Genomic DNA, 25,187 nt, shown 5'->3' on the forward strand with positions numbered 1-25,187 from the left:
ACTGCATGACTCTTACAGCATGAGTTGCCACTCTCACAGGAGCTGTTTCTGTGCTACGTGTGAGTAGGTGTGCATCTAAAAAAAAAAAAACCTTCTGTGAGCCTGTGTGCTCCTGTAGCAGCTGCTACTCCATCTCACTGCAGCCCTAGCAGTGATTAATCAGCTGTACCTGAGACACTACATGTAGTTTTAGACTGGCTTTGCAAATGAGGTTGAGTATCACGCAGCAAAGCCCTGCATTTCTCAGCACTGTGCCCCTGGGCACCACTGCCTGTTCCAGAGAAGAGACTGGACGGAGCGGGCTTGGTACGATGTCAACTGCTCTGGCAGCGTTTTTCTGATCCCCTCGCTGAGTCCAAATGCAAACTCAGGAACATCACGCAGCGAGTGATGTCATGGCAGTTCTGGGCTTAAGTGCGTAGGCTAATTCCCCACTACGCCACTCTCACTTCTCAATGAAGGTGCAGGGGGATCTTTTCCACCCCACCTGGGAGGTGCCGTGGAGCCACTCAAGTATTTCTTTCCCTTTTTGACTTGATTGCGCTGACTAATTGCTTCCTGTCGCAGCAGTTTAGATGCGTGGGGGTAGAACCTGTGTCAAACTGTAAAACAAGAAGTTGGGCTGCAAGGGGGGGGGGGTGGCAGGCTCTGAAAGGGGAAGAATGGCCGCTTCCCAGACTCCTGGGTTGATGTTTATCTTTCTTAAGCCATATCCTTGTCATGCAAGCGTCTGAGTGGAGTTAGTGCAGCACTGTGACAGAAACATAGCCTGTATGTGTGTTTCAATCAGTGACTTGGTGGTTCGTCAACTGCAGCACAGAACAAACGGAGCAGATGCGGTTAGAAGGCTGACCTGAAGTTGCCTGTAGCTCTTGAGGGTGTGGCTGTGCCACTGCTACAACAAATTGGCTCATGACAGTTGGGTCTTCCCCAGTGCTCCAGCCCAAAGGCGTGTTTGGGACCTTCTGACTGCTGGCACAGCAGATGCTGGCATCTTCCTGCGAGCTTTGATTTCAGACCTTGCCTTCCCCCTTGGATACAGCAGCACCCAGTGAGCAGCAGGAGCAAGGAAAGTTGTTGGTTTTTTGTTTTTTGTTTTTTCAAACCTTTTACTATATAATCTAAATTTATAGTGCTGTGCAGCTGAGATTGCATTTGTTCAAAAGGCAGGCAAAAAGAGACAGAGAAAGGCTCGTGTTACAGCTGAAAAAAAAAGTCCTAGTCAAGCAGAACTCAGTTTAGTAACAGCAACCTCACCACATGTAGTGCATCTGCTGCTAATTTATAGTGGAAAATCTTATGATTGTGTGCCTTCTTACAAAAGGTGATGAATGGGGATTAACTGACTCAAATCAGCAGCGACAGAGTTCTAGCCAGTGCTACTGTACAAAGTAATCTCAGCTAAAGTTTATATTGTCTGTACAGCTAATTCTGCAAATTTCACATGAAGCTGTGAAGTTAGAAAATGAACACAGTGAAAGACACTTGCGGTTTTAAAGCCTGCAGTGAAACATTAAACTTACCAAAAGAGAGAATTCAGATAATTTTCCTGAATCTTGTGCTAGAAAGCACTCAAATACGTTAAACTCACTTTTGTTTGTTGCTTTATAAAGTCTGCAGCAGTTGTCACAACTACTCTGTAACCACAGTACATTGAAAATCACATCTTATGCTTCCTGAGGAAGGCAGCTGTTCTACAAGCAGTGACTCCTGGGTGAAAGAGACTGCTGGAGACTGTACTGCACTGCAAAACTTCTCCAAGAAGAGCTTGGGTAACTCCATCGAAAGTTTTCAGCTCAATAGCAAATGTTTTCCCTGATTGCAATTAAGTGCAATTAGATATAGTTGTCAGACTCAACTCTGTTACAAAGCCAAAACAGAAAACAGCACTTAATCTCTTATCTATGTGGGCATACTTGAAAGGAAATGCACTTGCACAGTTTAATAAAGGTGTCTACTAACGTATCATTTACTTCACAGGTTAAAAATTATCACTTTTAAATACACGTCTTTGGCTGATACCTAGTTAGCCCCTATGTCAGAGAGCTCCCAGAAACACATTGCACCACGGGTAGGATCCTCCCGGCAGAGACAATGAACAACAAGCTATCCTTGATAGCAATTTTCACATTTGCATAGTTAAACACTTAAATAATCAAATCTATAATTATTACAAACGTGGTAGGCTACAAACAAGGTGAAGGCTTTTTCAGAGTCTTGGAATTGACTTGATTTGTAAAGCAAGCCTATTTAGGGGGGAAAAAAATGGAATCACAGGCTTATTTCAGCAGTTTTCCACTATCCACTTAGAAGTGGGAAAACCCCAGGATTTCTGATCAATTCTCACGTACTCGAAGGTGACACTTCAGTTCTTTTCAGTCTTCCCGGAGATAAGGGTCTTCACCCGCATCCGTACTTCCTATAACACCCTGCGGCAATGAAGACTCCTCTCCTTGAGCTTTTATCAGCTCTTCTGTCTGAGCTTCAGCTAACTTTGTCTCTGCTTTCTGGGACAGCTGCCGCACTTCTTGCACTTGTGATTTCACTAGCTGGATGTGGCTTCGGGCTGTCACTGAGGCTTGATCTGCACCTGAAAAGCAGTAATTTAAATTCATTAGGTTAGAGAGCACTCAGCAAACCTTCAATTAAGGAAGCAACTGTCTATAATTATCACCTGCTTTGCTAAGTGTTTTGATGGCTCCTGGGCTGTATTAATGCTAAATGCATTTACTGTTCATTTACCTGAACCAACAACATGCCGACCTTGAGATTTTTGTGTCCCCTTGAATTCCTCCAGCCCAAGCAGCTTTCAGCCAGCATCTGGTCAAATTGGATCAGGTTGTGCTGTTGGGTTTGAGAACTAAGCCCAGCCCAGTCACCGTGTACTGGGAACTTTCAGTCCTTGTCTTGTCATGGAACATCAACTGGAAAGCGTGGCACTGCTGAACATGGAAACCTGTTTTCCTATGCTCCTACAGATTGTGTGTCTTTTTCAACAGTTTCAACAAGAAATGTGCAGTTAGGCTGCCCTTGGATATTTACTTTTTTTGTCCTAATCTTCTTTCTCTGCTCCAATAACTTTGCCAAGTCAGCTCATAACTCAATCTCAGAGCTGTCAAGTCTCTGCATGTTTTGTGGAAGTGTGTGTACAGGGAGAAAACAAAATTCCTATCGTCCCTGAGCAAAAGGCAAATACTCTCACTTCAATAAAAGTGAATCCAGCGAGGGGCACCTAAATGTTAGCTGAAAGATTCTCAGTATTTCTGCTTCTGCATACCTGATTGATATGCAGCTTCTGCTGCCATCTCTGAGAGACGTAACGCTGTCATCCAGCTGGACTCCAGCCTCAGGTATTCTTGCTGTTTTGTTGTCATCTAGGAGTAAAATAAAGTATTACTCAGCTTTATAGATTCGTATCAGAATGCTCTTCCAAACCATTGTGAAAAGGTCAGCAAGTGACACAACAGCTTTCTGAGCAACATAAATGAGGCAAGTTGCTGACCGAAGGGAGGTAATTGCTTACATCAACTCTGGCTCCTATCACCACCTGCCAGACTGCGTCTACTTCTTCGGAGTTCATCTTCCCAAGAAGATTTGAGTATTGCTTGTAGAGAGACACTAGTGTATAAACTGCCTGCAAAGGAATCATTTCACACAGTTACAGGAAAATCTGTAAGTCACTGATGTTGTCTCAGTGTCAACTTCTGTTAATTAGTCACAGAAATAAGAAAAGAACTAACCTGTCTGTATTTAATCCCCAGTATATACAGTGAGTAACAAATCGTTTAATAGTTACAAAGGTGCTTTGTTCTTAAGTTTACTGTTAATTTTAAAGATGTTGAAAAAAGGAAGGAGTACACTGACTCCAACTTTCATACTCCAGGAGTATGTATGCATCGTTCTGGGCTTTTTGGAATCCAGAGCATGGAACTGCCCCTCTGATCTCCTGCTCTGAAAGCCTACTTGTGCTACAGGAGTTCCTTGCACACAAATACACTTGTACTGCATGAAAAGCAGAAATATAAGAGTACACTACTCATAATCAATCAGCTTACCTTTGTATACTCTGTCAATGCTTCAATCAACGCATACGTTGTTTGAGAGAGGAGAGTGGAAGTGCTGTCTGTTACCAGAGAAACTGCTCTTTTAATCAGGGCATCGTTACTGAGAGAAGAGGAATTCTGTTTCTGAAAGACAACAAATTTGCATCATCTTTACTATGACACTGAAGTATACGTTATTGTAACAAATAACGGTAAGCAAAAGCAGACTGTTAATTACAAGCTTGGACAGCCTAATTCTTAGTGGTGTTTCGCCTTTTTCTGTAGAACAAGGCAACCTTTTTTAAGACATTATTGAAGGTAAACCCCATCTTTCTCATTTCTCTTCCTTAACAACTACACAGATAACCACCTGTGATCTCCGAGAAGGAACGAGGATGGTACTAAGGTAAACATTAACTCGTACAACGCTAGGCAAGTGGTTTTGACCGCTCCTATCTCCCTCGTGACATTACCTCAATGACCGGGACTGCGCACAGCGCTGCTCCCAGCCCCACACCCAGCGCCTGCTGCCATCGCCTGCTCCCTCCAGAGAGGCCGGGCTGTCTGCGGGCGGCCGCCAGCACGGGGAAGCCTCGTCTGCAAGCACAAAACACGGGGGTCAGGCACAGAAACAACGCGTGGGGCGGGTGTCAAGGAGGAAATAAACGTGTGGGGGCTGTTCCAGGTGACCCAGTCAGGAGGAACCTTCTGTGATACATCCGTGTCTGATACATTCTGCGATACAGCCGCGTTTGCGGATGAACAAGGTTGTTTAAGGTCCTGTTATTTAATTACAGCTACAAGGAACAAAAGGCAGGCACAGTAAAGCCAACGCACTGCTGGTCCCGCGAGGGAAGGCATCTCGTGCGAACACGCCGTTAAAACCCAATCGCGTTGAAAATCGGGCTTTAAAAACACACCGTTAATATTCAACCACACCGAGAATCGGGCTTTAAGACGCGATTATCGGCAGCACGACGCGCAGGCGGTACCTGAGGAGCGAGCGGCAGCTCCGCAGCCAGCGCCCGGCGGCGGCCATCTTGGGACGGGGCGCGGCGGCGGAACTGGCGTCACGCGCGCGGCGGCCTGGGGGGGGGGGCGGATCTGCGCATGCGCAGCGTGCGCGCGAGCGGCCGTTGGTAACGGTTGTGAGGCAGCCGTTAGTAACGGTCGCGGGGTGGTGAGGCCGTGAGGTAACTTGGCGGTCTGGTGCCCCTGAGTGGTCTCAAAACCCCCCGGGACGGCCTCAAAACGCTCAGGAATGGCCGCAAATCCCTCGCCCAGCCCCAGCCCGAGGTACCTGTTGGGCTCCCGGCTTAGAACGGGCGCGGCCCGTGCTCTTTGTGCCCCCGCTGGTGTTCTTGGGCTTTACTCTTAGCGTATGTGGTGCTGCGTTGGCTTCGGGTGGTTCTGTGCCTGTGATAATCCCCTGCTAGGGTCTCCTCTACACATGAAAAGCCTAAGTCGAGTTCAATTACTTTTTTTTTTTTTTCTTATATACCAGAAATTCCTGCTGTTCTTTATGAGACACTTGACTTGTCACACTTTAGGTTTAGCAGGGCACTGCTGTACCAGTCGTATCCTTCAGCTGTCCCCGTATTTAAATTGTTTATTGAAAACCATTGCATGCTCAGGAGTGCCAAATGATAGCCCTATGGGTGGTGTGGTGTTGGTGCCCCCACCCCACAAAAGTGTACCTTGTAAAACCAGGGAAACTTTGCGCTGATTTGAAATGACTTTTTTAAGACTTAAAAAGCAATTACAAGTAATTTCTCCATCTCTGTTCCCACCCTCAGTGAGGCAGAGCTAGGCAAGGCAGGACTTGTTTATCCGAGATGTTGGTCACACGCAAATTGTGTCGCATCCCTCCTGTCCTTCCACCACACTCGGTGGGCTGCTGTTCCCTAGAGTTGGGCTGGGTGTGGGGTGGGACTCTCGGGACGAAGCTACTAGGAAGCTTTCAGATCTTCCAAGGAACAGGGACCAATGTCTAGGAGATAAGAAATGAATTGGCAAGAGCCACAAGGATCAGAAAGATGCATGTGTATAGATACTTTTTTTTTTTTAATCTTTCCTTTTTACATAAGAAAATAAGATTATGCTTAGGCAGTAACAAAACAAAATGCTTGCAGAATCGGTGCAGGAGGAAGGGACTGCCATCCTGTGCGCTGAGCGTGGAGCCTGGTGCTTTGGGCCAGTCTGTGGCTGCCAGAGCAGAAGGGGAGCAGTCATTTAAGCACGAGGAAGTACGTTGTCCAGCCGGCGAGCAGCAGTGCTCCAACCAGCACCGTGTAGCTGAACAGCACGAAGGCCAGCAGCTCCCTCAGGACCTTGAGGAAGTGGATGGCAAAGGAGTCTGGCATGGTTCTTCCCAGCACCACAGGGCAGGTAAGGTGTCGGGAGCTGGCTGCTGCCTTGTTCTTCTGCGCTCTGTATGAAGGAGAAGCAAAGGGATAGGATGGGTCTTTCCCAGAAGGATGGTGTGGCTCTGCTGCAGGGAGAAATGGTTGTCTTTGGGAGGGTTAACAGCCACCCAGCCTCCTAAGCAAGTTGCTAATTACTGAAGTGTAAGTGTGAGGCTCATCTTGTGTGAGCTTGTTCAGACTTTTCCTGGGTTACCAAGCTGTGTGCAGTGTTGAAAAGGAGTTTGGGATCTGAACAATATCTCCAAATCAGGACTGGTAACTAAGCAAACTAAAATACGGATGCACACGTAGTGGTCGCTGTTGTGTAGCTAAGGACCGGTGGCCCTCAGTTCAGCCGGATCCTGATGCCTTTCCCCCGTGTCAGTGGCTGTGCATCCAGGAAGCTTCACAAGCGGAGTGTTCGCTGATGCATTACCACCAGTGTGTTCTGATAAAAGTGGTCAATTCCTCCAAGGAAGCCACCATTAATATTTAATGACATAATTGCATCTAATGGAGATACTGGCACAAACTGAGCCTTTTGTTTAAGAGTGAGGAAAACTTGGGCTTAAATACAAGTTTGCACAGGAAAATATTTCTGTCTCACCTTAAAAATAACCTTTAAATGGGAGACACAGGGTAAGATATTTTAGAACTCATCTTCCATCTGTGTTTTGAAATCATATGAACACGTCACTTTAGAAGTTGCTCGTTTGTAAGTTTAATATAAAATCTAAAATTTCACAAAAGTTTTTGGCTCCTCAGACTTAAATCTCTAAAGGTCCGATTAAAAAATTCTGCTGTCTCCCTGACTCGCATGTTCTTTTTAATTTTGGTCACAACCATGCCTGACAAAATATTCCCAGTCTTGGTGAAGCACATATAGGGAATTTAAAAACAGATTTTGGATAAAACTAACTTAAAAGGATTATGTCTCTTCTAAATAGTCTAAAGCCGGTCAGAGTAAATTGAATTCCTGTTCTGCCACTTTGAACGTTTTTTAAAAAGCACGATGAAGAGTTCACAGTTTGATTAAAATTAAGTCATTCTTTTGCTTTTATTGAGTTGGTTATTTCTTTCTAAACTCAGGTGCATGTAGACATCATGGGAGCTATTGCATTTTAAAACCAGCTATGGCTTCCCAGTTGTTCAAAGCATTAAACTTTGATATTTATTGGCTTTTTGAAACTTTTAATTGTCTAAAGTAGCGCCGACAAAGAAATGAATTGCTTACCCAGGTAGATGATGGGGTCTACTTCGTAAAGTTCCTATTCCTCTGGTTCTGTTCTGCAGCTGCCCCTTGAATTTCTGGCTCCTGGAAGGTTTGTACTGTAGTTTGATCCCCTTCTGAGCTGCTCATCCGGGAGGCAGGAGCGATGAGGCTGTATTTGCAGCCCGCACAAGGACTAATGCACTAGGTGTGGTCAGGACCAATTATTATATGACAGAGCGCCTTTACGCGCTGCGCGGCACAGCAGTACAGAGCACTCCAAATAGCTCCCCTTCCCCAGAGAGCTTTTGTCAACGGCGTTCGGTGAGTTTAAGCACCATAGCTTTCCTAGTGCTGTCAGTCAAAACCTGCATTTGTTTAAATGTGCTTTTTTTTTCCCCCTCTAACAAAGCATTGTGTCATCGAATGCTTTTTATTGTGCAGTTCGGTTACCTGGAAGACTGCTGTAGCTCTTCCTTCATTCTCTGAGAGCCCCGTGCTTCTGTGGGCTGCTCAGGGAGCAAGGTGCTTGCCTGGGGATTGCCCATCAGCGGCACAGGACAGGCTGGAACTGTGCAGACTGAATCAGGCCCTTTTATCAGAAGCGAGTGAGTGCTGAAGGCAGTCTAGTCTATACATAATTGCTCCTTCACTGCCCTAGTATCTTCTGTGCACAGCCAAAAAGTCACCCCTACCTGTTAGAGAGCAAAAGCTACAACTTATTGGTGGCAAGTGGGGAGGAGGGAGGTAAGATACACGTTTATTTTTAGCAAAACTGCTTTCTGAGAATGCTATATGAAAAGTGAAAGTCTTTGGGAGTGGAGGTTGGATAATGTTTGCTTTTCTTTTTGCTTGTAAATCAGACAAATGCAGCCAGCAGAGAGAAGGAAGAGTGTGTACTGCAAATCAAATCTCTTACCTACAAAGATATTATGATGTAGAAAATGGCCCCTTAATTTAATTAAGCTCTCTTGTTATCAAATTATTACCCGCATGGTCAGCAAGGCCTTAGACAGAAGCAGAACATAATCAAGCTGCTCAGGAAGCCTGTTAAGTAGTAATTGCTCCTCCAGAGAATCGATCAACGTCAAGATGGCTTTTTTGTTGTTGTTGAATAGTTCCGGGAAGAGACTTTGTCTAGTTTGTGTATCCACATGGCTCTTGCTTGGTGGTGGTGAGGGGTACGGTCTGCAAGATGTATGCAGTGTTGTTGGGAAATTAATCTACAGTGTTCGCATAAAGTACTTTTTGAAATAAATGTTGCCTCTAATGCTACTAACACGTTTATTGACCCAAGTGAAAAGGTAAGTAAGCTGTTGAATGTGTGCTCTGCCTTTGTTGCATTATTCATTTGTGTTGGGCCACAAAATACCCTGATCAGTGCTAGTCGTTTCCTCGTGATTAATGTCTAAGACTGAAACTCAGAGTCATAACCCTAACAATGTGGGAAAATGATTTTGTTTTTTTTCAATGCTGTACACATCATGTGGGATAAGAGAGCCAAAATGTTTGTGAAGAGAGTGATTTAATGTGTTGTTTGTTTTTTTTTTTTAAATTGTTTGTAACGGTTTAATAATGAAGTGCAGTGTGAAACACAGGCCCCAGTGTTTGTTGAGAAGGGTGTGAGTATAGTGTCAGTGCCACAGACAGGCAACAGCCCCTGCTCTGCTTTCCCAGCCCCCAGCAATTAGCAGCGCGGAGTCTTCCGGAGCCAGAAGCTGCTGCTTGCGTACGTTGGCTCAGCAACGCCAAGGCCCCAGCCCCCAAGGCCATGGAAAATTCCGCTCTACAATTCTGGACTCTGCAACAGCAAGTACCACAATTTGTAAACTGAACTGAGGAAAACAAAAAGGGGCTCTGTTTTAAAGCTGCTGCTTGCTGGTCCACTGAGGCAGCTATTTTTGGGCTGCATCCCATGTGGGGAGTGCCTGTGTATGTGTACGTGTGTCTTCTAACATAAGCGTTGGGCACACTGAGGTAATTCATACTCTGGAGGTGCTTTGCAGTCAGGCGGGTGCACCTAGGCCAAACAAGCCACATCCCACTGAGTGTCAGAGAATGCTTGCAGTAAAAGACTAGCGTGTTCCTTGTCATTTCCATGCTGTTATTTGCATTTGCAGTCAGTGCTGTTGACATGCATGTGGCTAGTTCAAGATTTATTTGTTGCTGCCTGTGCTAGAGGAATCCCAGTGAATGTCTTGGCCAGACAGTGGACTTGAGTGTGACTGAGGGGTAGGTAACCACAAAAGTGTGGTGCAGGCTACGCAGGCCCTGTAGGAACTCTTCTCTGGCTGCCTGAGAGCCATGTGGTTTCCAAAGGGGCACTGAGGACATGTGGCAAAGCCTGGCAGAGCAGCTGGGGCCAAAAGGAGCCTGCTAGTTTACTCTGTTTCAGTTTGGTACTTTGTGAATTACGTGTCATTGGGTTTTTGTCTTCAAGAGGTATCTAATCCTATGCAGTAAAAAAGTTACTGCTTCCCCTTCGGAGCGGTTATCTTCCTCTTGTACAGTGTTCAAGGACGTGAGAAAATTTGGACATGGCCCTTTTAGGTTCCTATTGAGGTGAATGTGGCGGAGCTAGAAACAGGAATTCCTCAGCTTTTAGCAGAAAGATGAAAGCAGGACAGACCTTTCCAGCAGAATTATAATGGTGCAAGTTTTAGCCATGGTAGGAAATGCTAATAGCAAAGTGTTAGTTTTACATTTTATTTTAGTAAAGTGATGCTCTGATATTGGGGGAAAGGACTTTCAAAAATAGCAGAGGCACCCTGTGGAAGCTTTTCAAAGCACAGGTTCAGCTGCACCCAGTCTGTGACAGGAACAGAGCCAGCACATTGATGGAATTATCAGGCAACAGCGACAGACAGGGAATAATGGCTATCCCGCCCCCGAGCTTCTCAGGAAGGTAAAAAGTAGTAATTGCATTTCCCATTAAAACTAAACAGAAAGAAAAATGGTAAGAGCTCGTCAAATAGAAGGACCACAGCAAATCCCACCCTCCCCCAGCACTTGTTTGCTGATTCAGACCACATGCAGGGACTTCTCTTTTTCCCATAATTTATTTCATGGTTAATGCCTTTCAGCACTGTTTGTCTGCTAGGAAGGTCCCCAAACAAACAGTAGGAATGCAAGTGCAGAGAGGGACGAGGGGAACTGCTTCAGGAGCAGGACCACTCAGGGGCATGCCACTCTTCCAGGAGCACGTTTCTTTCGTGTTCCAGGAGCTATTCCAGAGGCTGATGTACCTCTATCAACCCAGGGCTGTTCATGTTTAGTGTCTCTTGCCACAGACCCTAGAAAGGGGCAGGCTCCAGTTTTTCCATCAAGGATTTGATCCAGGTGGTCCCGTTGATCAGTTTCGTGGTGGCAATGACATACTCTGTGCCTCCGTCTTCCATCTGAGAGAGAAATCTGAGTGCAGCTATTTCTGCGTACGTCACGCCTCCCAGGAAGAACACCAGTGTGACTCGGTTCTCACCGTGCTGACCTGCGAGTTCAGAGAAACATACAGGTTAGCTTAGTTTTATTTTAACATCTCCTATCCATCACCTCTCAGGCAAACTCAGAATGTCCTGAACCTAAAATAAATGTAGCTGGTTTAGAGGAGAAACCTGTTGAGCACAGAACTGGCCTGGGACCCAGAGGTGCAGACTCCGCTGCCAGCTGAGGAGTCTCTACAGAATTTGCTTAGTACCAGGAGAGTGATGCTGACCTTCGTTGTGAGGTAATGGTACTTATTAAAATCATGGTGAAAGGGTGGGGATTATGTTAGTACACCGATGAGAAGTTAAAGAAATGTACAACTCCACAGTATTTTCAATACAAATGGTGCTGTTCATTAATAGCAGACTGGAAGCTTTAAGGAGGCCCAAAAGCCATCTGTCAAGAATAGAGATATCTAACACTGTAGGGAGATGGGGAGAGGAGACAGATGCCTGCATTCTGCCAGCCTCCATTTCTGTTTGCCTCATTTCAACCTAGCAGACATGCACATCCCTTTAAAAAATGGGAAAATGAAACAAAACTTACGCTTTTTCTGAAGGCCAGTAGGTAACTGCTGCCTCTCCTCAAAATGGGGACCCGGCAGCATCTTTAACACCTCCTCTATGCTGCGCCACCCAGGCCGGGCCAGTAGCTGTGCCAGGCGCACGCTCAGCGGCGCGTAGCCACTGTACACATAGGAGATATCATTGGGGTTCTGCAAGAGAGCAGAGCATGAGCAACAGGTGAATGCTACTTCATGCTGGAAAGCAGCACAGCACACTAACAATCAAACAAAACCACGAGGGCTTTCCTGCTGCACACAATCCCCTGCTGTTAAGTGTAATTGTCACTGCTGAAGCATCTGTTTACCTGTTCGTTAACATCATCCATCCATAGGCGCAGGGTTTTCCTGATCGTTGGGTAGTTATTCCTACCGCTTGTCTGAGGCTTCAGGAGTCCAGCCTTCTCTAAGTTGTTTAAGGTCAATATGTGCTCGTATCCATACGTCTGCAATAGAAGAATTCACCTTAAATGCCATGCCAATAATCCATGGCCAGATTGTAAACGTTATTATAAAAAATATTTTGGTTAAGATCTCTACAGTGTAACCCATTTAGAGTGTTTAAACCATGAGAGCAAAAATTGTAACGAGATAAACCTCTGTACCTTCACGTTGTGTACAGACATGTGCACCACCTGCGTCCCAGCTGTGAGCCCAAACACAAGCCTCTGCCCTCCATACACACCTAAGTCATGCTAAGACTACCCCATATAAGATGCATCCATCCGGAATGCTGTAGAGTGGAGGCTTTGACGGAGATTTTCTCAGAAATTTATCAATCCAAAAGCTACAGACCAACCTGCAGAATCTCTCTTTTATAATGGTCCAGAACCTTCTGCTTCAGCCCACTATTGCACACAGATTGCAAGCAAACGAGACGTAGGATCTTGATTAATGGATGCTTTTGGGCAATGCAGTCTTCAATATAATTGTTAACCTATTAAAAGAAATATATAAGCTGTTAGTCAAAGCCCTGCTAAAGTACCTAGCAGATGTGGAAAGAACGATCTAATTTTGCCTAGTGTCTGCAAAATGGCAAGAAAGGGGATGCAGCTGCGGCCCAGGCAGCTCCAAGCCAGCTGTAAATCAGTGATCCTGCATGGGTTCCACCTAGCGCCTCTCTAAAGCACCTCGATTCCACTGATCCCTCAGACGACACAGTGCCCCTATACAAGTGAAAGCAATCCATCCGCAGTCAGCTGAGCTGTAGGCAGCGACAGGTAAAAGCCTGGCAGAGCACTCAGTACAGTGGCGCCTCTGCGTAAGCTCAGTGGTGCATGTCACTTGGAAACGACTTCTGCAGACATGCAAGGAGACACACGAGAGCTCACAGCTTCGACACTGAATGGAGATAGACATCATCCAGACCACGTATTGCTCAAACAAACAAACAAAAAACATCCAACAAACAAACAAAAAACGTCCAAAAAACAAACCACCATCAAACACAAATGAAAAAAAAAAAAGCACACACAGAAATATACATATATATATAATTTGAAAAGTTATTAGTTGTCGTTACCTACTCACCTTGTCTGTGTCTATTCCGGACATGAATTCCTGTTCCACTGTTAAATTATCAAAGAAATCCTCAGATGCTTCAGGAAAAGAATGAAAATCGACATTAGCAACTGACTGTATTTACTGCATTTAACATTTCAGCAGAGGAGCATTGGATGGGATAAACCCAATTTTTGTCAAGCTGAATGATGTCAATCAAGCTGTCTTACATCTTGTACACTCAAATCCCTCAGCCTATACAACAAATACTCACTGGTGATGTCTTTGATGAGTTCTGCAATTGAGGTGTGGTTTGCCAGAGAACTCCTTGCTGCCTGCATGTGTGGCAACTGCGAGACAAACTGCTTAATCTCTCCAACCGTTTTCGCATGGTGCCTTTCCTAAAGAAATCCATCACTAAGGTTAGATCTCATTCAGATGAATTAGCCACCCACCAACTAGATCATTTCATCATGAGAAAGTCTTTTCCTGTACTTAGTGCAGCAGCAGATACTGTTAGAGATGTGCAGCTTTTCAGACAAAATACTTTACATCTTTATACTAAAATCACAGCATCACCCGTAACAGCGCTTTGGTGGTTAGAAGAGGCCAGTCATAATACAACAGGAGCATCGGGCTGTTTCTTTCCATTCTGTCAATTATTGTGCCAGTGCTGGCAATCTCTTTTCTCCTCTTTTGTCTGACCAGCCATCACTAACTTTTCCTCAGCTTCCCTACTAGCAAATATCTTTTTTTATGCAAAGACGAAAGCTAGGTGCCACCAAGCATGGAGTTCTGGGCAAATGCAGCCAGAGGTGGGGTCACTGCCCCTCAAAGCAGTTTTCAGAGGTGCTGAGGAACTGGGCAGGCCGGGTCTGCGGCCCTCTTAAGGAGGAGCCTGCGATTCACTGTACCTGGCTGCAGTGTCCCAGGTTTTGAGCAATGCTCTGATGAAGCACAACGCAGACTTCAGCTCTCAGAACAGTCTCTGAGAGATGTCTGAGATGTCTGTATTTCATTTGGGCTACTTGTCTCTCACTGCAACTTAGAATAAAAATAATAATTTGATTCATATGTGAAGAATTTAAGCAGGCAAGTGCAGGCAGGAGAGCAATAGTGACAAAGCCTGCAATTTAATAAGTCCTTTGCTACCACTGTGATGCTGTTTCATTATCACCTCTAATATTTGACAACTTTTTTTTTTTTTTTTTTTTTTTGGAAAAAGCAACAGTGTGAACAATCCGTCCTTAGCACCTTCAGCATTAATCCTGCAGTAACAGCCATCTACGAGAGGAAGGCTAAGCGTGCACTAGTTGAGTTAGGGAACCACCACCTCTTTCATGTGGCAGAAAGGAAGAGGCAAAGGAAATAAACAAGAAATACAATCCAACAATGTAACCAGTTCTCTGCAGAACCACTATGAAGTCTGAAAACACAGATACAGGATCTCAGTCTCTTTCTGAATCATCAACAGGATATTTTCAAACAAAACCACAAACACACCCCACAGCACTCTCCAGCTTTAAGACAACATGAGCCTGAGTTTACAGGTCAAACCCCCCGTAAGACAATTTGGGTTTTTCCACATTCCTGTTGTTTTTGATGCCTGCCATAGTAACACTGCGTGAATGTGTATCTCAGGTCTTATTTCTTCAACTCTTTCTCTCTATCCTCAGGGAACACAGAGAGACAAGGACTGTTACCTGTTAACTGAAAGATCAACACCCCACAAAGTGGAACTGATCACTGCACTAAAAATAACCTCGGGCCTCTTGCAGAGGGAAGCAGCACCAGAGTTTTGCAGGCTAGATCTGAGAAAAGCTTTTAAAAGTCAGGATGGGAAAAGCCCCAGAACAGACAGGTGGCAAGAAGAGGGGGTCTACATTACTGCAGAGATCTGACCAACACCTACTGCTGAAGCGGAGCTGATCTCAGCCCTGGATGGGGGACCAGAACCAAGCAGGTTCTGAGGCCTGGGCTTTCTCTGGCTGGGGATCAGTCCACGGCAGCAGCTCAGGCTGCCCGTCAGAGCCCCACTGCTACAGACCGTGTCTGTGTCTGATGACAATGCCCAAGGCATGCACGGTCAGATACACGCCTCACCTCAAAGGCTGCTGAGATGATCTTGGCTTTCTTGCTCAGCACTGACCCCACAGCATTGAAGTTCTTGTCTCGGATTTCAGCGTACAGCTCTTCAGCTGAGTTCAGCTGGAGTTTCTTGGGCTCTGTGGGGAGATCTTTGCCGCCCTCACCCTGCTTCTTCGGGGCAAACTTCTCAGGAGGGAGTTTCACATATGCTATCAAATGCAGAGAGATAACCCTGGTAAGGACTGGAGCTTCCCCACTGTAACTTCTGCAAAGCAGGCTGTGAAACCTGTCTTCTTAGCTGGAAAGGGTTCTTAGCAAGAAAGCTAATGTAAGTGCCCAAATTACTTAGTAGATATATGTTAATTAAGGAGAGTCTCCCTGTACTCACACAGGGAAGCTCTAGGTGCCCTGTTTCCAAAGAGGTTTGGGGTCAGCCTCCCAGCCATCAGTACAGCATGGGTTTTAAAACCACTGAACACCTAAATTTTAATTCCTACCTCCCAAGAAGAAGGGGAGCGCTTCGAGTGACCTTTCACAAACTCTTCCCTTTCCCTGTGGCACCAAGGGAGCTATCCAGGCTGGAGGGTGAAGGCACACGCTACCATTTCTACTCCCACTCTACATGTTCGGTGTCACCACGTCTGCACCCAGCCAACACCCAGAACACTCCCAGCTCAGTAACATGCACTGCACTCAGCTCTGCTTCCCCAGCAAACAAAGGTGGCCAAAGCTGATCTCGATGGGCTCTAGGCTGGGGCTGCTACATCAGGGGTCTGAACCATCCCCGCCCCAAGTTCAGGTGAGCAGCTCCCACGTCACTGTCACTTAGTGGAAGAAGAAATCCGTCTGACACACTGCGGCCTGCTCCAGCACAGCGGGGCCGCTCCCCTCGCCCCGCAGTACTCACTGTTCTGAATCCCATAGATTTCATCAATCAGCCCTTCATACGTCAGCTGCGTAGCTAATGGCGTCAGCAGGTCAACGTTGCGGTCCAGCAACAAGAGGGTGTCAAAGACTGGAAATATCGAGTTCTGGCTTCCGGGGAACTCACGCTTCATCCTGATCATCATATTAGCCACGTGCTGAAAATAAATCACATTGGTCTGGTTACGGTGCTGGCTGCAACAGGTGGATTTGACTTGTAGGCTGTACAGGCACATGATTATGCAAGTATGGGGTCACAGTCCTGTACAAAGGAAGACAATGATGAGGTACAAACTGGCTCACAAATGGGGGCAGGACAAGACAAAGACAACAAAAAAAGCAAAGCCCTTCACTGCTACTCTGTACCTTAGCAGGGCAGCAACTGTGGCAGCCAAAGCACTGGCTTCCTCTCAAGCCACTCCCTCATTACAAAAGGGACCAATTAAACTCTAGGTTGATGAGATGGAGAAAAAAAAAAAAAAAAAAAAAAGAGTGAGTCAGTTATAGGGAGAGATGGAAAAGATAATGCACCAACGTAGGCTGCACATTTCCAGCTTTATCCAGCCCTTCTGATACCAGAGCGGCTAAGTGTTGTACTCCACAGAAAGGCCTGCAGAAAGCACAAAGGTACTGTACCTATGAGCAAAACATAAAATCAGATAAAGCTTCCTGACAGGAAGACCTGTGAAGCAGCAAAGATTGTTCTTCTGGGCAGAAACAACAAAAATTGTTCCAACATGAAATTCCAACATGACAAGAAGAGTACACGGCTGGAATCAAAACAACAACCTGCAGGCGGCATGTCAGCAAGCACGTGTTACAAAGAACAAGAGGCATTGTTTAAGCAGCAGCGTTTGCCTTACCCGGGCACATTCGCCCTTCCCAAAAATCTGAGGGATGGTTCCGTAGAGAGCCTGCAGAGTCATCAGCCCCTTTGCCGCGTGGTACAGACTGGTCTGGTCGCTCTCCAAGTAACATTCCTAAAGGAGAAGCAGGATTCCCAGTGGGAGGTTTCCACTTGACACAGCTGCTTCCACAGCACCCCGTGGTCCACATCAGTACTTCAGAGGAGGCAGAGGCTGGGGAATAAACTGTGGCCAGTGGTAAATATGGACCTTACCTGTGCTGTTCCTAAATCAAATCACTTGATCTAACCAATTGCTGCAAATTTTTTGAATCCTGCGTGCTATTGCCAGTTTGAGAGAGAGAAGAGAGCCAGAGAGTAACTGTGGTAAGCCTCTCCCTCTAACTGGGCTGATCCGAGAGCACAACACCTCTGCCTAGCTGCTGACAAGCAGCTGCAGGCCCTGGCACATCTTGGCTCTATTTAATAAGGCTGAAACGGGCAAAGAACCACTCAAACATTTCTGTCCCTAGGTGCAGCACTCTAAGAAAGAGGATATGTGATTTGCACCGTACATCATTAACCACTGCCATGGCTCTTACGCTTTGTATTGATACAAACTGTGCTGTTTGTTTTAACGACCAAGCGTTTTAGGCCTTATGAACGCTCCGTTAGTCAAAGTAACACCGGTCTATGGCTGGAGGAGGAGGATACAGGCTGGTGTTGTGTTGTTCTGCCAGTGTTTAGTCAGAAAGCCCAGTGACAAGTTGGACCCAGTTCAGCACTCAGAGCCATCTGTTCACTCACAGACTATTTGCTGTGTGAGGCCTTTGTACCTGACACCCAGAGCCAGCACCCACAGGCAGGGCTTTTCCTCGACGATAAGACGAGCACTAACCTTGAAGGCGCTCTCAGACTCCATGGACAGCAGGTCCCCATCGAAGGGTATCAGGTCAAGGCTGTACTGCTCCCGGTGGATGAAGGACCCCAGCACGCCCTGCTCCTTCAGCCACTGCTCGCAGAGCAGGCTGCGGCGTGGCACGAAGAGGATGTGGAAGTCCCTCTGCGGAGAGCGGCCTCTGTCTTCCCTGCAAGAGTCACAGGCAGGAGCATCGCAGACAGTAACTCAGCAGCACAGAGATCTGCATGGAGTGGGGGCTAAGGGGCACTGAATGTAAACAAAAGAGGAACGCTGCACGTGGTTATGGTCATCAGCTTCCTTTTTATCTCTGAGTAGTTTTTACCCAGCCGTTTGTGCTCACATCCATGTGTCTGAAACCTGAGCAAGGTGACTTGGTTTCCCTGCAGTTCTCCCAAGGATCACTCAGAGCGCTCCTTGTCGGGCTGGGTAAGAAGAACGCGCGTCCTCATGGTGGGGTGTGCAACCCCCCTCCCTTCCCGGGCACCCTGCTCCCAGACTGGGGCCCAGACGTGGTTTTGGTGTCTGCGCCTTGCTCCCCACTGAGACCCAACTGTGGGAACTTGGGCAGCTTCACATGGAACTGCCACCGCTCTGGGAAAGCCCCAGGGGTAACCAAGAGTCACCCCGAGAGCCGCCCCGCCCCAGCGGTACCTGAGCACGTTGTCAGCAATGATGTCCATCAGCTCCAGCTTGGGCCTGACGAAGAAGATGACATTCTTCACATCCGCCTGGGGCAGGCGGCCCGGCTTCAGCGTGAACATCTTCTCCACTTCATGCTCCTGTAGGCGCAGGGGAGGGGGGGGACGAGGCGCACCTTAACCGAGCCCCCCCCCGGCTCCCCCCACCCCCGGCGGCTCCCCCGGGCCGTACCTTGAGCAGCGAGTACTGCGCGATCAGCCCGAACGGCCCGGTCAGGTACTCGTCCCACACGATGGCCTGCGGGGCGACACGGTGCGGCTGGGTGCCCCCGGTACCCCCGGGTACCCCCGGGCACCCCCCGGTCCCCCCCGGTGCCCCCGCACCTTGGTGCCCGCGCACTTGTCGAGCACCTCGCGCAGCTCCCTGCGCCCCGCCTCGCGCAGCGCCGTCAGGTTCACACGGCCCGAGCTCAGGTGCGCCGCCATCGCCCCGCCGCCGTCACCTGACTGCTGTCACCTGACCGGCCACGTGACCCGCCACGTGACCGCGAGCAGCCCGCGCCAGCGCCCCCCCTCCCGGCGGCACCGCCACAACGGAGCCTGAATGGGAAAACGCCGCCAAGCAGCGTAAAGGTACACGCGCGGCCGTAGAACGGTTCAGTGCGTCGTGAAATCAACAGCGCAAGCTCAAGGTATTTAAATAAGCTTTAATATAACTCTAGGGCTTTGTTCTATACACGGCTTCCCAGCAGCAGCTGCACCAGCGCCGGGGCAGGGCTGGTTAGGAGCTGCAACAAACCCAGAACCTGGGAGGAAACGGCATAAAGTCATTTATTAAATCATTTATTTATATTTCACTTAAGTTTAATAAAGGGAAATAGGGCTTTTATTAGTGGAGGGGGGGGGGAATATTTATCAATTTACTGATTCCGGAGTGGATAGGCAAAGGGACTGGGAGCACAGGGTCAACAAACGCCGTCCCTTTTCCTGACATTCAGCACACGCAAATGCTGGTGGTGTGAAGTGTCCGCTCAGTGCGCACAGACAGTCCGACCTCCTGCCCCTGCACTAGAAGGTCTCGTCGTCGTTGCAGTCGGCTGTCCAGTGCCCAAACATCTCGCAGGTGTCGCAGTAGGGGCGCTCCTCCCTCCTGCTGCCGTGGTAAGCCGAGTGGGGAGGCTCCTCCAGCATCTGCGCCTGGGTGGGACAGTCCTCGGTGTCGTGAAGGTCAAAGCAGCCGCAGATATCGCAGAAGAGACGAGGCTTCTTCTTCGACAGGCTTTCTTCCTCACTGCAAGGTCAGCACCAGTGCAAGTCAAGCAGGGCGCTTCTCCCTTGGAAAGGAAAAAGGCCTGCTTCCCGCCCTCCCTGAAACCTCTCTGATTGTTGTTGAAAATGGCAGTGTGGCCAACAAAGACATGAAAACATGGAAGATCTAACCTCTCAACTGCCCCACAGTTCCCCATATTCCCTCACACTACAATATTTACTAAACAAACTGCTCTGTGTAAATAGAGGCACAGGCAGACATTATTTGTAAAGGTAACATGTAAACTTTTTTTTTTTTTGATAGAAGAGATCTGAGCTCACAATTTACACCACAGGCTTTAGTTCTATTTCTCTGACAGGATCTCCCTCTCTCAATGTAGTAACAGCATCATAAGGGAAAGACTCCTCTACCTAGCATGGAAAGGGCCAGCCTCAACCGAGACTGACAACAAACATCACATCGGTCTTTGTGATAGGTAAGTACAGGGGGGCAAGTTTGCACCACCTGGCATGCCGTAGTGATGGGCCTGAATAGATTCAGTCCACCTAAACTCGTCACAACAGCTGAAACCAGGCTGAGCACCGTGCAGCTGACAGAGCCGACTGCTACCAACGCTTCCCAGAACAAAGCCAAGGTTTCCCTTCAGGATTTATACCTGTCGTAGTTGTTTGTCTCCTCTTCATTGCCGTTGAGGGCTGCTTCGCACATTCGTTGTATTTTCAAGTTCAGTTCTTCATTTCTCCTTTGCAGATCTACTATCACTGAATTCAGGAAGTCAATCTGTGATGTGAAAGAACAAGGCTGAGGATTGCACTTCCAGAGAAAGCAAGCAACAGAAGAAAGGGCCTCAAAACAACATGGGCATTAATTTTTATCAGTGTGTCGTCGTATTACAGAAAGCACGAGTGGAGGCTGACAGAATGGGAGTAGGAACTGGGAGAAACTTCCCAAAGGACTCCTCAGTATGATTTGTGTTCAGGAGCCGGCTAGTTCAGCCCAGCCCATGTCTGACAGACATCGGTGGGTCTCAACCCACCACTGATAGTTCAAACTCTTTTTCTGACGTTACATTTGAACGTAAAGCCAGCAGTGTAATTCTGATCAGAATTGCATCTCCAGTCCTCTGAGCCTGCCGCTCAGGTGGGTGCACTGGGGGCAACCGGAGTCCATCCCAGAGCTGTGCTGGAGGCAGCAGCAGGACCGCACAGCGCGCCCACGAGGCACCTCCCACAGCTGGCTTCAGCCAGACAGGGATCAGTAGGAGCAGTGCAGAACCCCTGCTGACAGTAAGCACGTAGTGCTTGGCAAATCAACAGGGAGCAAAAGAAAGAAAGCCAAAAAGCAGAACAAACCTCGTGCTGATTGGAAGAAAGTATTGCCATCAGCAGGTGAATTCCAGGAGACAAAAAAAAAAAAAGCAGAAAGATTGGTGGTTAGTGTATGTTAATTACACTTCTGCTGGCCTCTGTACAGAGTATGGCTCTAGGAAGGACGTCTGTAGTCACTGACTGACTCCAGTGACCTAGCAAGAACCTGCATAGTGGTCAGGAAGCACTTCTGTTCTCACCGTGCTTCCTTGGCATTTGTTGTCACAGGCAGCCTGTTGCACAGCAGTCTTGTACATGTTCGTTAGGATTATCGTACTCCTTGATACAGACTTTTCCTAAATCTGTTATCTGTTTTCCTAAATCCAAATAAATGCTACCTGAGCAGCTTCTTTGTCCCACCACGGCCAACCCTCCTTTTGAGTAGAGTTCAACATATTTCTCCAATATCACTTTGTTCTAAGTATTTCCTGCTGTTAACATTGCTCTCAGATGTACACGTTGAAAAGAAAAATCTGCCTGTTGTAATCCTGATTTCCAAAATCTGACAGAACTGCATTTGGAAAAATATCTCACACTGCCTACTGACACACTGCTGTTTAGCACGGTGATGTTTCAGACCAAATACCTGCTTCTCTTCCAAGGTTTCATCTTGAAGTAGATTAGCAGCAATGTCACCTTTAAAGAGAAACAAAAAGGTAAGGAGTAAATAGCCAGCAACCTAAAGGGTGAAACATACAATGGCTAATTCAGAGTCTGAAATAGTGGAATAGTCTCTGGTCTCCAACACATCTTATTCTTACTGCTTTCTGAGCATTCAGGGTAAGTTCCAGTGAGGGTGGCTTTCAGGTTGTTTTTTTTGTTGTTTGTTTTTTGACCAGTGCATTACAGAAGCATGTTCAATATTGTACATTATTAAAACACAGCTGTGTGTTTAGGTGACAGCGACAGTTCACAAATAAAAGTTTTAGAATAGTTTACGCATGTGTCACTTCCAGACAAATTGCACCCCTGCCCCTAGTGTGAATGGGGTTAACTGGTAAAACTGGGAGCATTTACATTTTGCAGCTGGTCAGATTTCCTTCATTCAGAAAAACCTAGCTCTGTCCTACAACAGAAAAGTCGCATTTCCCTGGAGGTTCAGTTAGTTGAATCTCATTTTAAGGGTGTGTTTTAACAGCTACAAAACCCTGCAAGATTAAAGTTGAAAGCACAGACACAAGAAAAGCTTTCTCTTTTACCTGAGGGGCTAGTTACAGTTAATGGCTCATTGTTTTCCTTGAGCTTTTGCTCCAAGTTTTTCACCTTTTCCTCAAGTTTCAGCTTATCAGACTCCAGTGACTTAACCACTGACTGTAAGGTTTTTGCAGAAGCGTTTTCTCCACGAAGCACTGTGATCTGTAAGAGTTACATCAGAATGCTTAGGTCTCCCAGCACAAAGTCAAAGCAGACAGGTACCTTCCTAAGGGCTATCCAGCCACCACAACTACATGGCAGCACTCGCCCAGCTAGCCAGAGGCACAGGCACTAAGTAGGTACAGATATCTAAAGATTTAATTCTAAGGTTTAACTATGCTAAATTAATCATTAAATTAAATTAAAATGAATTATCCAACTCTTCAGTAGCAACCACACAATCAGACATTGTAGCTATAAAGATTGAGAAGCATCCCGCTTTTCCTCATTTACCTCATTTCTGAGTTTTTCCAGTTCTTCATCTTTCTGTGTGATCAAGGCACTAGTATCACTGATGGATTTTTGTAAAGATGTTCTTTCTTCATCAATTTCTTTTTTTAATGTTGATTCTCTAAAAGAAAACCAAATACAACCAGAAATCATCCAAGGAATAGGTTAATGCTGTTGCCTAAAGAAGTTTAAATTAATTTAAAGTAGTATACTACTGTAAGAAGTTCTTAAATATTAATTCTGTACTTAAGTAAGATTTTATATCTGTGTAAACATTTCAGATGTTACAACTGTGGAAACAAAGCAAAAAGTTTACCTAGGTAGTAAAAGCCAGAATCTGCATATCATCGTATCCATTTGAATTTAAAGAAACGAGTCAATAGACTGGGGAGATACAGGATAAACAAACATGTTGCACAATGCTCCACAAAACCTAACATCAGAGTTTTGTTACTTCCTGAAAATTATTAACAAGCAACAAAACACACATGCAAAGCTCATTGTACACGTTGTCATGCAAAGCATTGATGATGCTGGAAGTATCAGCTGGTCCTCACTAATTTCAGTAACATTATTTCCTGAATTAGATACTTCGAGCATTTCTGGGCTTCTAACAACTACTGATCCCTCAGAAAACCCTGTGGGATTTATGGAAGGAGGTTCTAGAAAGGAATCCTCCAAAGCAGGCTCAAACCCTTTCTGCATACATATGTCCAGGCTTCCTGATTTTTTCAGCTGATCTACTAGAGGTGACTTCTGCCTAAAGTTCCTGTCCTGCTGGCGTTCTTAAGGCACCACAGCATTAGTGTGAGAACGTCGTTGCTAGCAGGTCTTCCTGAGAGGTCACAGGACACGGACACTTGGCCACTAGTGCTGGGACTATTGCTACTGAAGTTCAGTACAAGCTGAAAGGTTTTCATTTGTTAAAATAAATAAATAAATAAGGCCACCAAAACCATTTCTTGCTACTCCAAAATCTGTGTTTACTCATCTAGAGGAGAAGCCTGATTTGAGAGCACCAAGCAGTGCCCAGCAGCTGGCTGCCAACTCTCCAGGCCTCTGGGGACGAAGCCAGTTTTCTGTGCGACTCCACACGTCTCACCTCAGTTGATGGCTGAAGTTAGCTGCTTTTCTTCTTACTAGCTCTGAGAGGGCTGCTGACAAACTAAGCTACCTGAATACATGCCCACTACACAAAAAGCATGAAGACAATAATTCAGAGACCAAATGACATTGTGGTTTCATTTAATAAACAAAACTAAGCTCTCTTTGGACTGTTCAAGGGACCAAGAGCGGAACATGCCCTTGTGTGAGGATATGCAGTAGGTAGGGAATAGCTCCTAAGTCCTTACTGAAAAGTTTTTACATCCATGGTATCTACAGTTAGTGAGAGCCACGATACCCAGGCCATGAAATACAATAAACCTCACTGACTCAAGGTAAATAGCAAACTCAACAATGAGAGCACAATTAATGTAATTCTTTCATTGTTAAGATTATACTCAGGAATGGAAGCAGCAAGTGGAGAATCTGGGGTTTAGAAAAGCTGATGCAGCTACCAAAAAAAGAACCCAAAGGTTGATTTTGGTACATTTATACAATGAGAGAATTAATATAAACAGAAACAAAACAAGTTGCAGACTGCATGATCTTGCCTTCAAATACAAGTTGTTCTCCTGCTAACAAAAAGGGCAGTGGCACTTAACAGCCCTCCTCGTTATCCCTTGCCAAGCCCGATTCAGCAGAGCACTGAAAGCATGACAGCAGTCTCTGTGCTTTTCCGCAGCATTATTTTCATGCTCCAGCCTACCCCGTGTTTTTAAATGCCTTGCTGAATTGCATCAGAAGCACAGGGTGGTGCTGTGGGAAAGTAATGTCCTGACAGTGTACAGGACACTGCTGCCGCCTCTGATCCACAGAGCTGCAACCCCACCGTGTACTGAAGGGTGGGGAAATGGGAAAGGACGTCTGCACGATGCTGCTCACAAGCTCTCCCCTACCTGAGACTTCACCCAGGTTTCCCTTTGCTCTGTACGCAGCAGTAAAAGGGCAGGTGGAAACCCCAGCGACTCGTCTCATGCTCAGGAACTTGCTATTAAGGCAATGTTTCTATTTTTTTTTTTTTTTGTCAGATCCTCATCTTAGAGATCAAAGGCAGGCACGTACTTTTTGTACAAACATGGTTAACTTGCCATTTATTGGCCTTGTAAAAAGGAGGCAGAAACATTCAGGTGGTTGAAAAAGGTAAACAGTTTGTAAGCATATTAATATATATTTACAAATGCAA

General features: G+C 46.4%; 4 protein-coding genes and 1 long non-coding RNA gene across 6 annotated transcripts in view; 1 reads left to right on the plus strand and 4 right to left on the minus strand.

Moving 5' to 3' along the window:
• Window positions 1-1,945: 1,945 nt before the first annotated feature.
• On the minus strand, window positions 1,946-5,145 carry DIABLO (diablo IAP-binding mitochondrial protein). Its single transcript, XM_084491477.1, has 6 exons — window positions 5,036-5,145; window positions 4,517-4,640; window positions 4,056-4,187; window positions 3,524-3,634; window positions 3,278-3,374; window positions 1,946-2,590 (listed from the first exon to the last, which is right to left on the minus strand). Exons 1-6 carry the CDS (start codon window positions 5,080-5,082, stop codon window positions 2,376-2,378), a joined length of 726 nt encoding a protein of 241 aa, XP_084347603.1. The 5' UTR covers window positions 5,083-5,145; the 3' UTR covers window positions 1,946-2,375.
• Window positions 5,146-6,086: 941 nt separating this feature from the next.
• LOC311420497 (uncharacterized protein) lies at window positions 6,087-6,406 on the minus strand (the record flags this gene model as incomplete). The annotated part of the gene is made up of 1 exon (XM_084491481.1): window positions 6,087-6,406. The coding sequence occupies one exon, from the start codon at window positions 6,404-6,406 to the stop codon at window positions 6,272-6,274; it is 135 nt and encodes a 44-aa protein (XP_084347607.1). The 3' UTR covers window positions 6,087-6,271.
• Window positions 6,407-10,698: 4,292 nt separating this feature from the next.
• VPS33A (VPS33A core subunit of CORVET and HOPS complexes) lies at window positions 10,699-19,138 on the minus strand. 2 transcript variants are annotated; one of them, XM_084491479.1, is made up of 13 exons: window positions 19,004-19,138; window positions 18,852-18,917; window positions 18,633-18,760; window positions 17,958-18,147; window positions 17,079-17,195; window positions 16,199-16,373; window positions 15,307-15,500; window positions 13,478-13,604; window positions 13,234-13,301; window positions 12,503-12,640; window positions 12,012-12,149; window positions 11,688-11,856; window positions 10,699-11,145 (listed from the first exon to the last, which is right to left on the minus strand). In XM_084491479.1, exons 1-13 carry the CDS (start codon window positions 19,103-19,105, stop codon window positions 10,952-10,954), a joined length of 1,806 nt encoding a protein of 601 aa, XP_084347605.1. In that variant the 5' UTR covers window positions 19,106-19,138; the 3' UTR covers window positions 10,699-10,951. The 2 variants fall into 2 exon arrangements, with proteins under 2 accessions (XP_084347605.1, XP_084347606.1); XM_084491480.1 differs by having other exon boundaries at window positions 18,633-18,677; window positions 19,004-19,126.
• A 23-nt stretch (window positions 19,139-19,161) lies between these two features.
• On the plus strand, window positions 19,162-21,619 carry LOC311420498. The gene is made up of 2 exons (XR_014684342.1): window positions 19,162-19,311; window positions 20,640-21,619. It is a non-coding gene; the product is annotated as an uncharacterized lncRNA (long non-coding RNA).
• CLIP1 (CAP-Gly domain containing linker protein 1) overlaps window positions 19,307-25,187 on the minus strand; it is a 56,498-nt gene continuing 50,617 nt past the window's right edge. The window contains exons 24-28 of the mRNA XM_084491478.1: window positions 22,904-23,021; window positions 22,456-22,612; window positions 21,843-21,892; window positions 20,545-20,669; window positions 19,307-19,910 (exon numbers count right to left, since the gene is read on the minus strand). Coding sequence (XP_084347604.1) covers window positions 19,688-19,910; window positions 20,545-20,669; window positions 21,843-21,892; window positions 22,456-22,612; window positions 22,904-23,021 — 673 coding nt within the window. The 3' untranslated portion in view covers window positions 19,307-19,687. The remainder of the gene's footprint in view (window positions 19,911-20,544; window positions 20,670-21,842; window positions 21,893-22,455; window positions 22,613-22,903; window positions 23,022-25,187) is intronic.

This window comes from Aythya ferina, assembly GCF_964211825.1.
Source record: "Aythya ferina genome assembly, chromosome: 17".
Taxonomy (NCBI): Eukaryota; Metazoa; Chordata; class Aves; order Anseriformes; family Anatidae; genus Aythya; species Aythya ferina.

Coding starts and splice junctions, on each gene's coding strand:
- DIABLO (XM_084491477.1), bottom strand. CDS start 5,082: ATGGCCGCCGCCGGGCGCTGGCTGCGGAGCTGCCGCTCGCTCCTCAG. Junction 3,635..4,055: donor CATTGACAGAGTATACAAAG/GTAAGCTGATTG, acceptor ATTCCTTTGCAG/GCAGTTTATACACTAGTGTC. Junction 2,591..3,277: donor AGAAGCTGCATATCAATCAG/GTATGCAGAAGC, acceptor ACTGCTTTTCAG/GTGCAGATCAAGCCTCAGTG.
- VPS33A (XM_084491479.1), bottom strand. CDS start 19,105: ATGGCGGCGCACCTGAGCTCGGGCCGTGTGAACCTGACGGCGCTGCGC. Junction 11,857..12,011: donor TGGATGATGTTAACGAACAG/GTAAACAGATGC, acceptor GCTCTCTTGCAG/AACCCCAATGATATCTCCTA. Junction 11,146..11,687: donor TACTGGCCTTCAGAAAAAGC/GTAAGTTTTGTT, acceptor CTGAACTCGCAG/GTCAGCACGGTGAGAACCGA.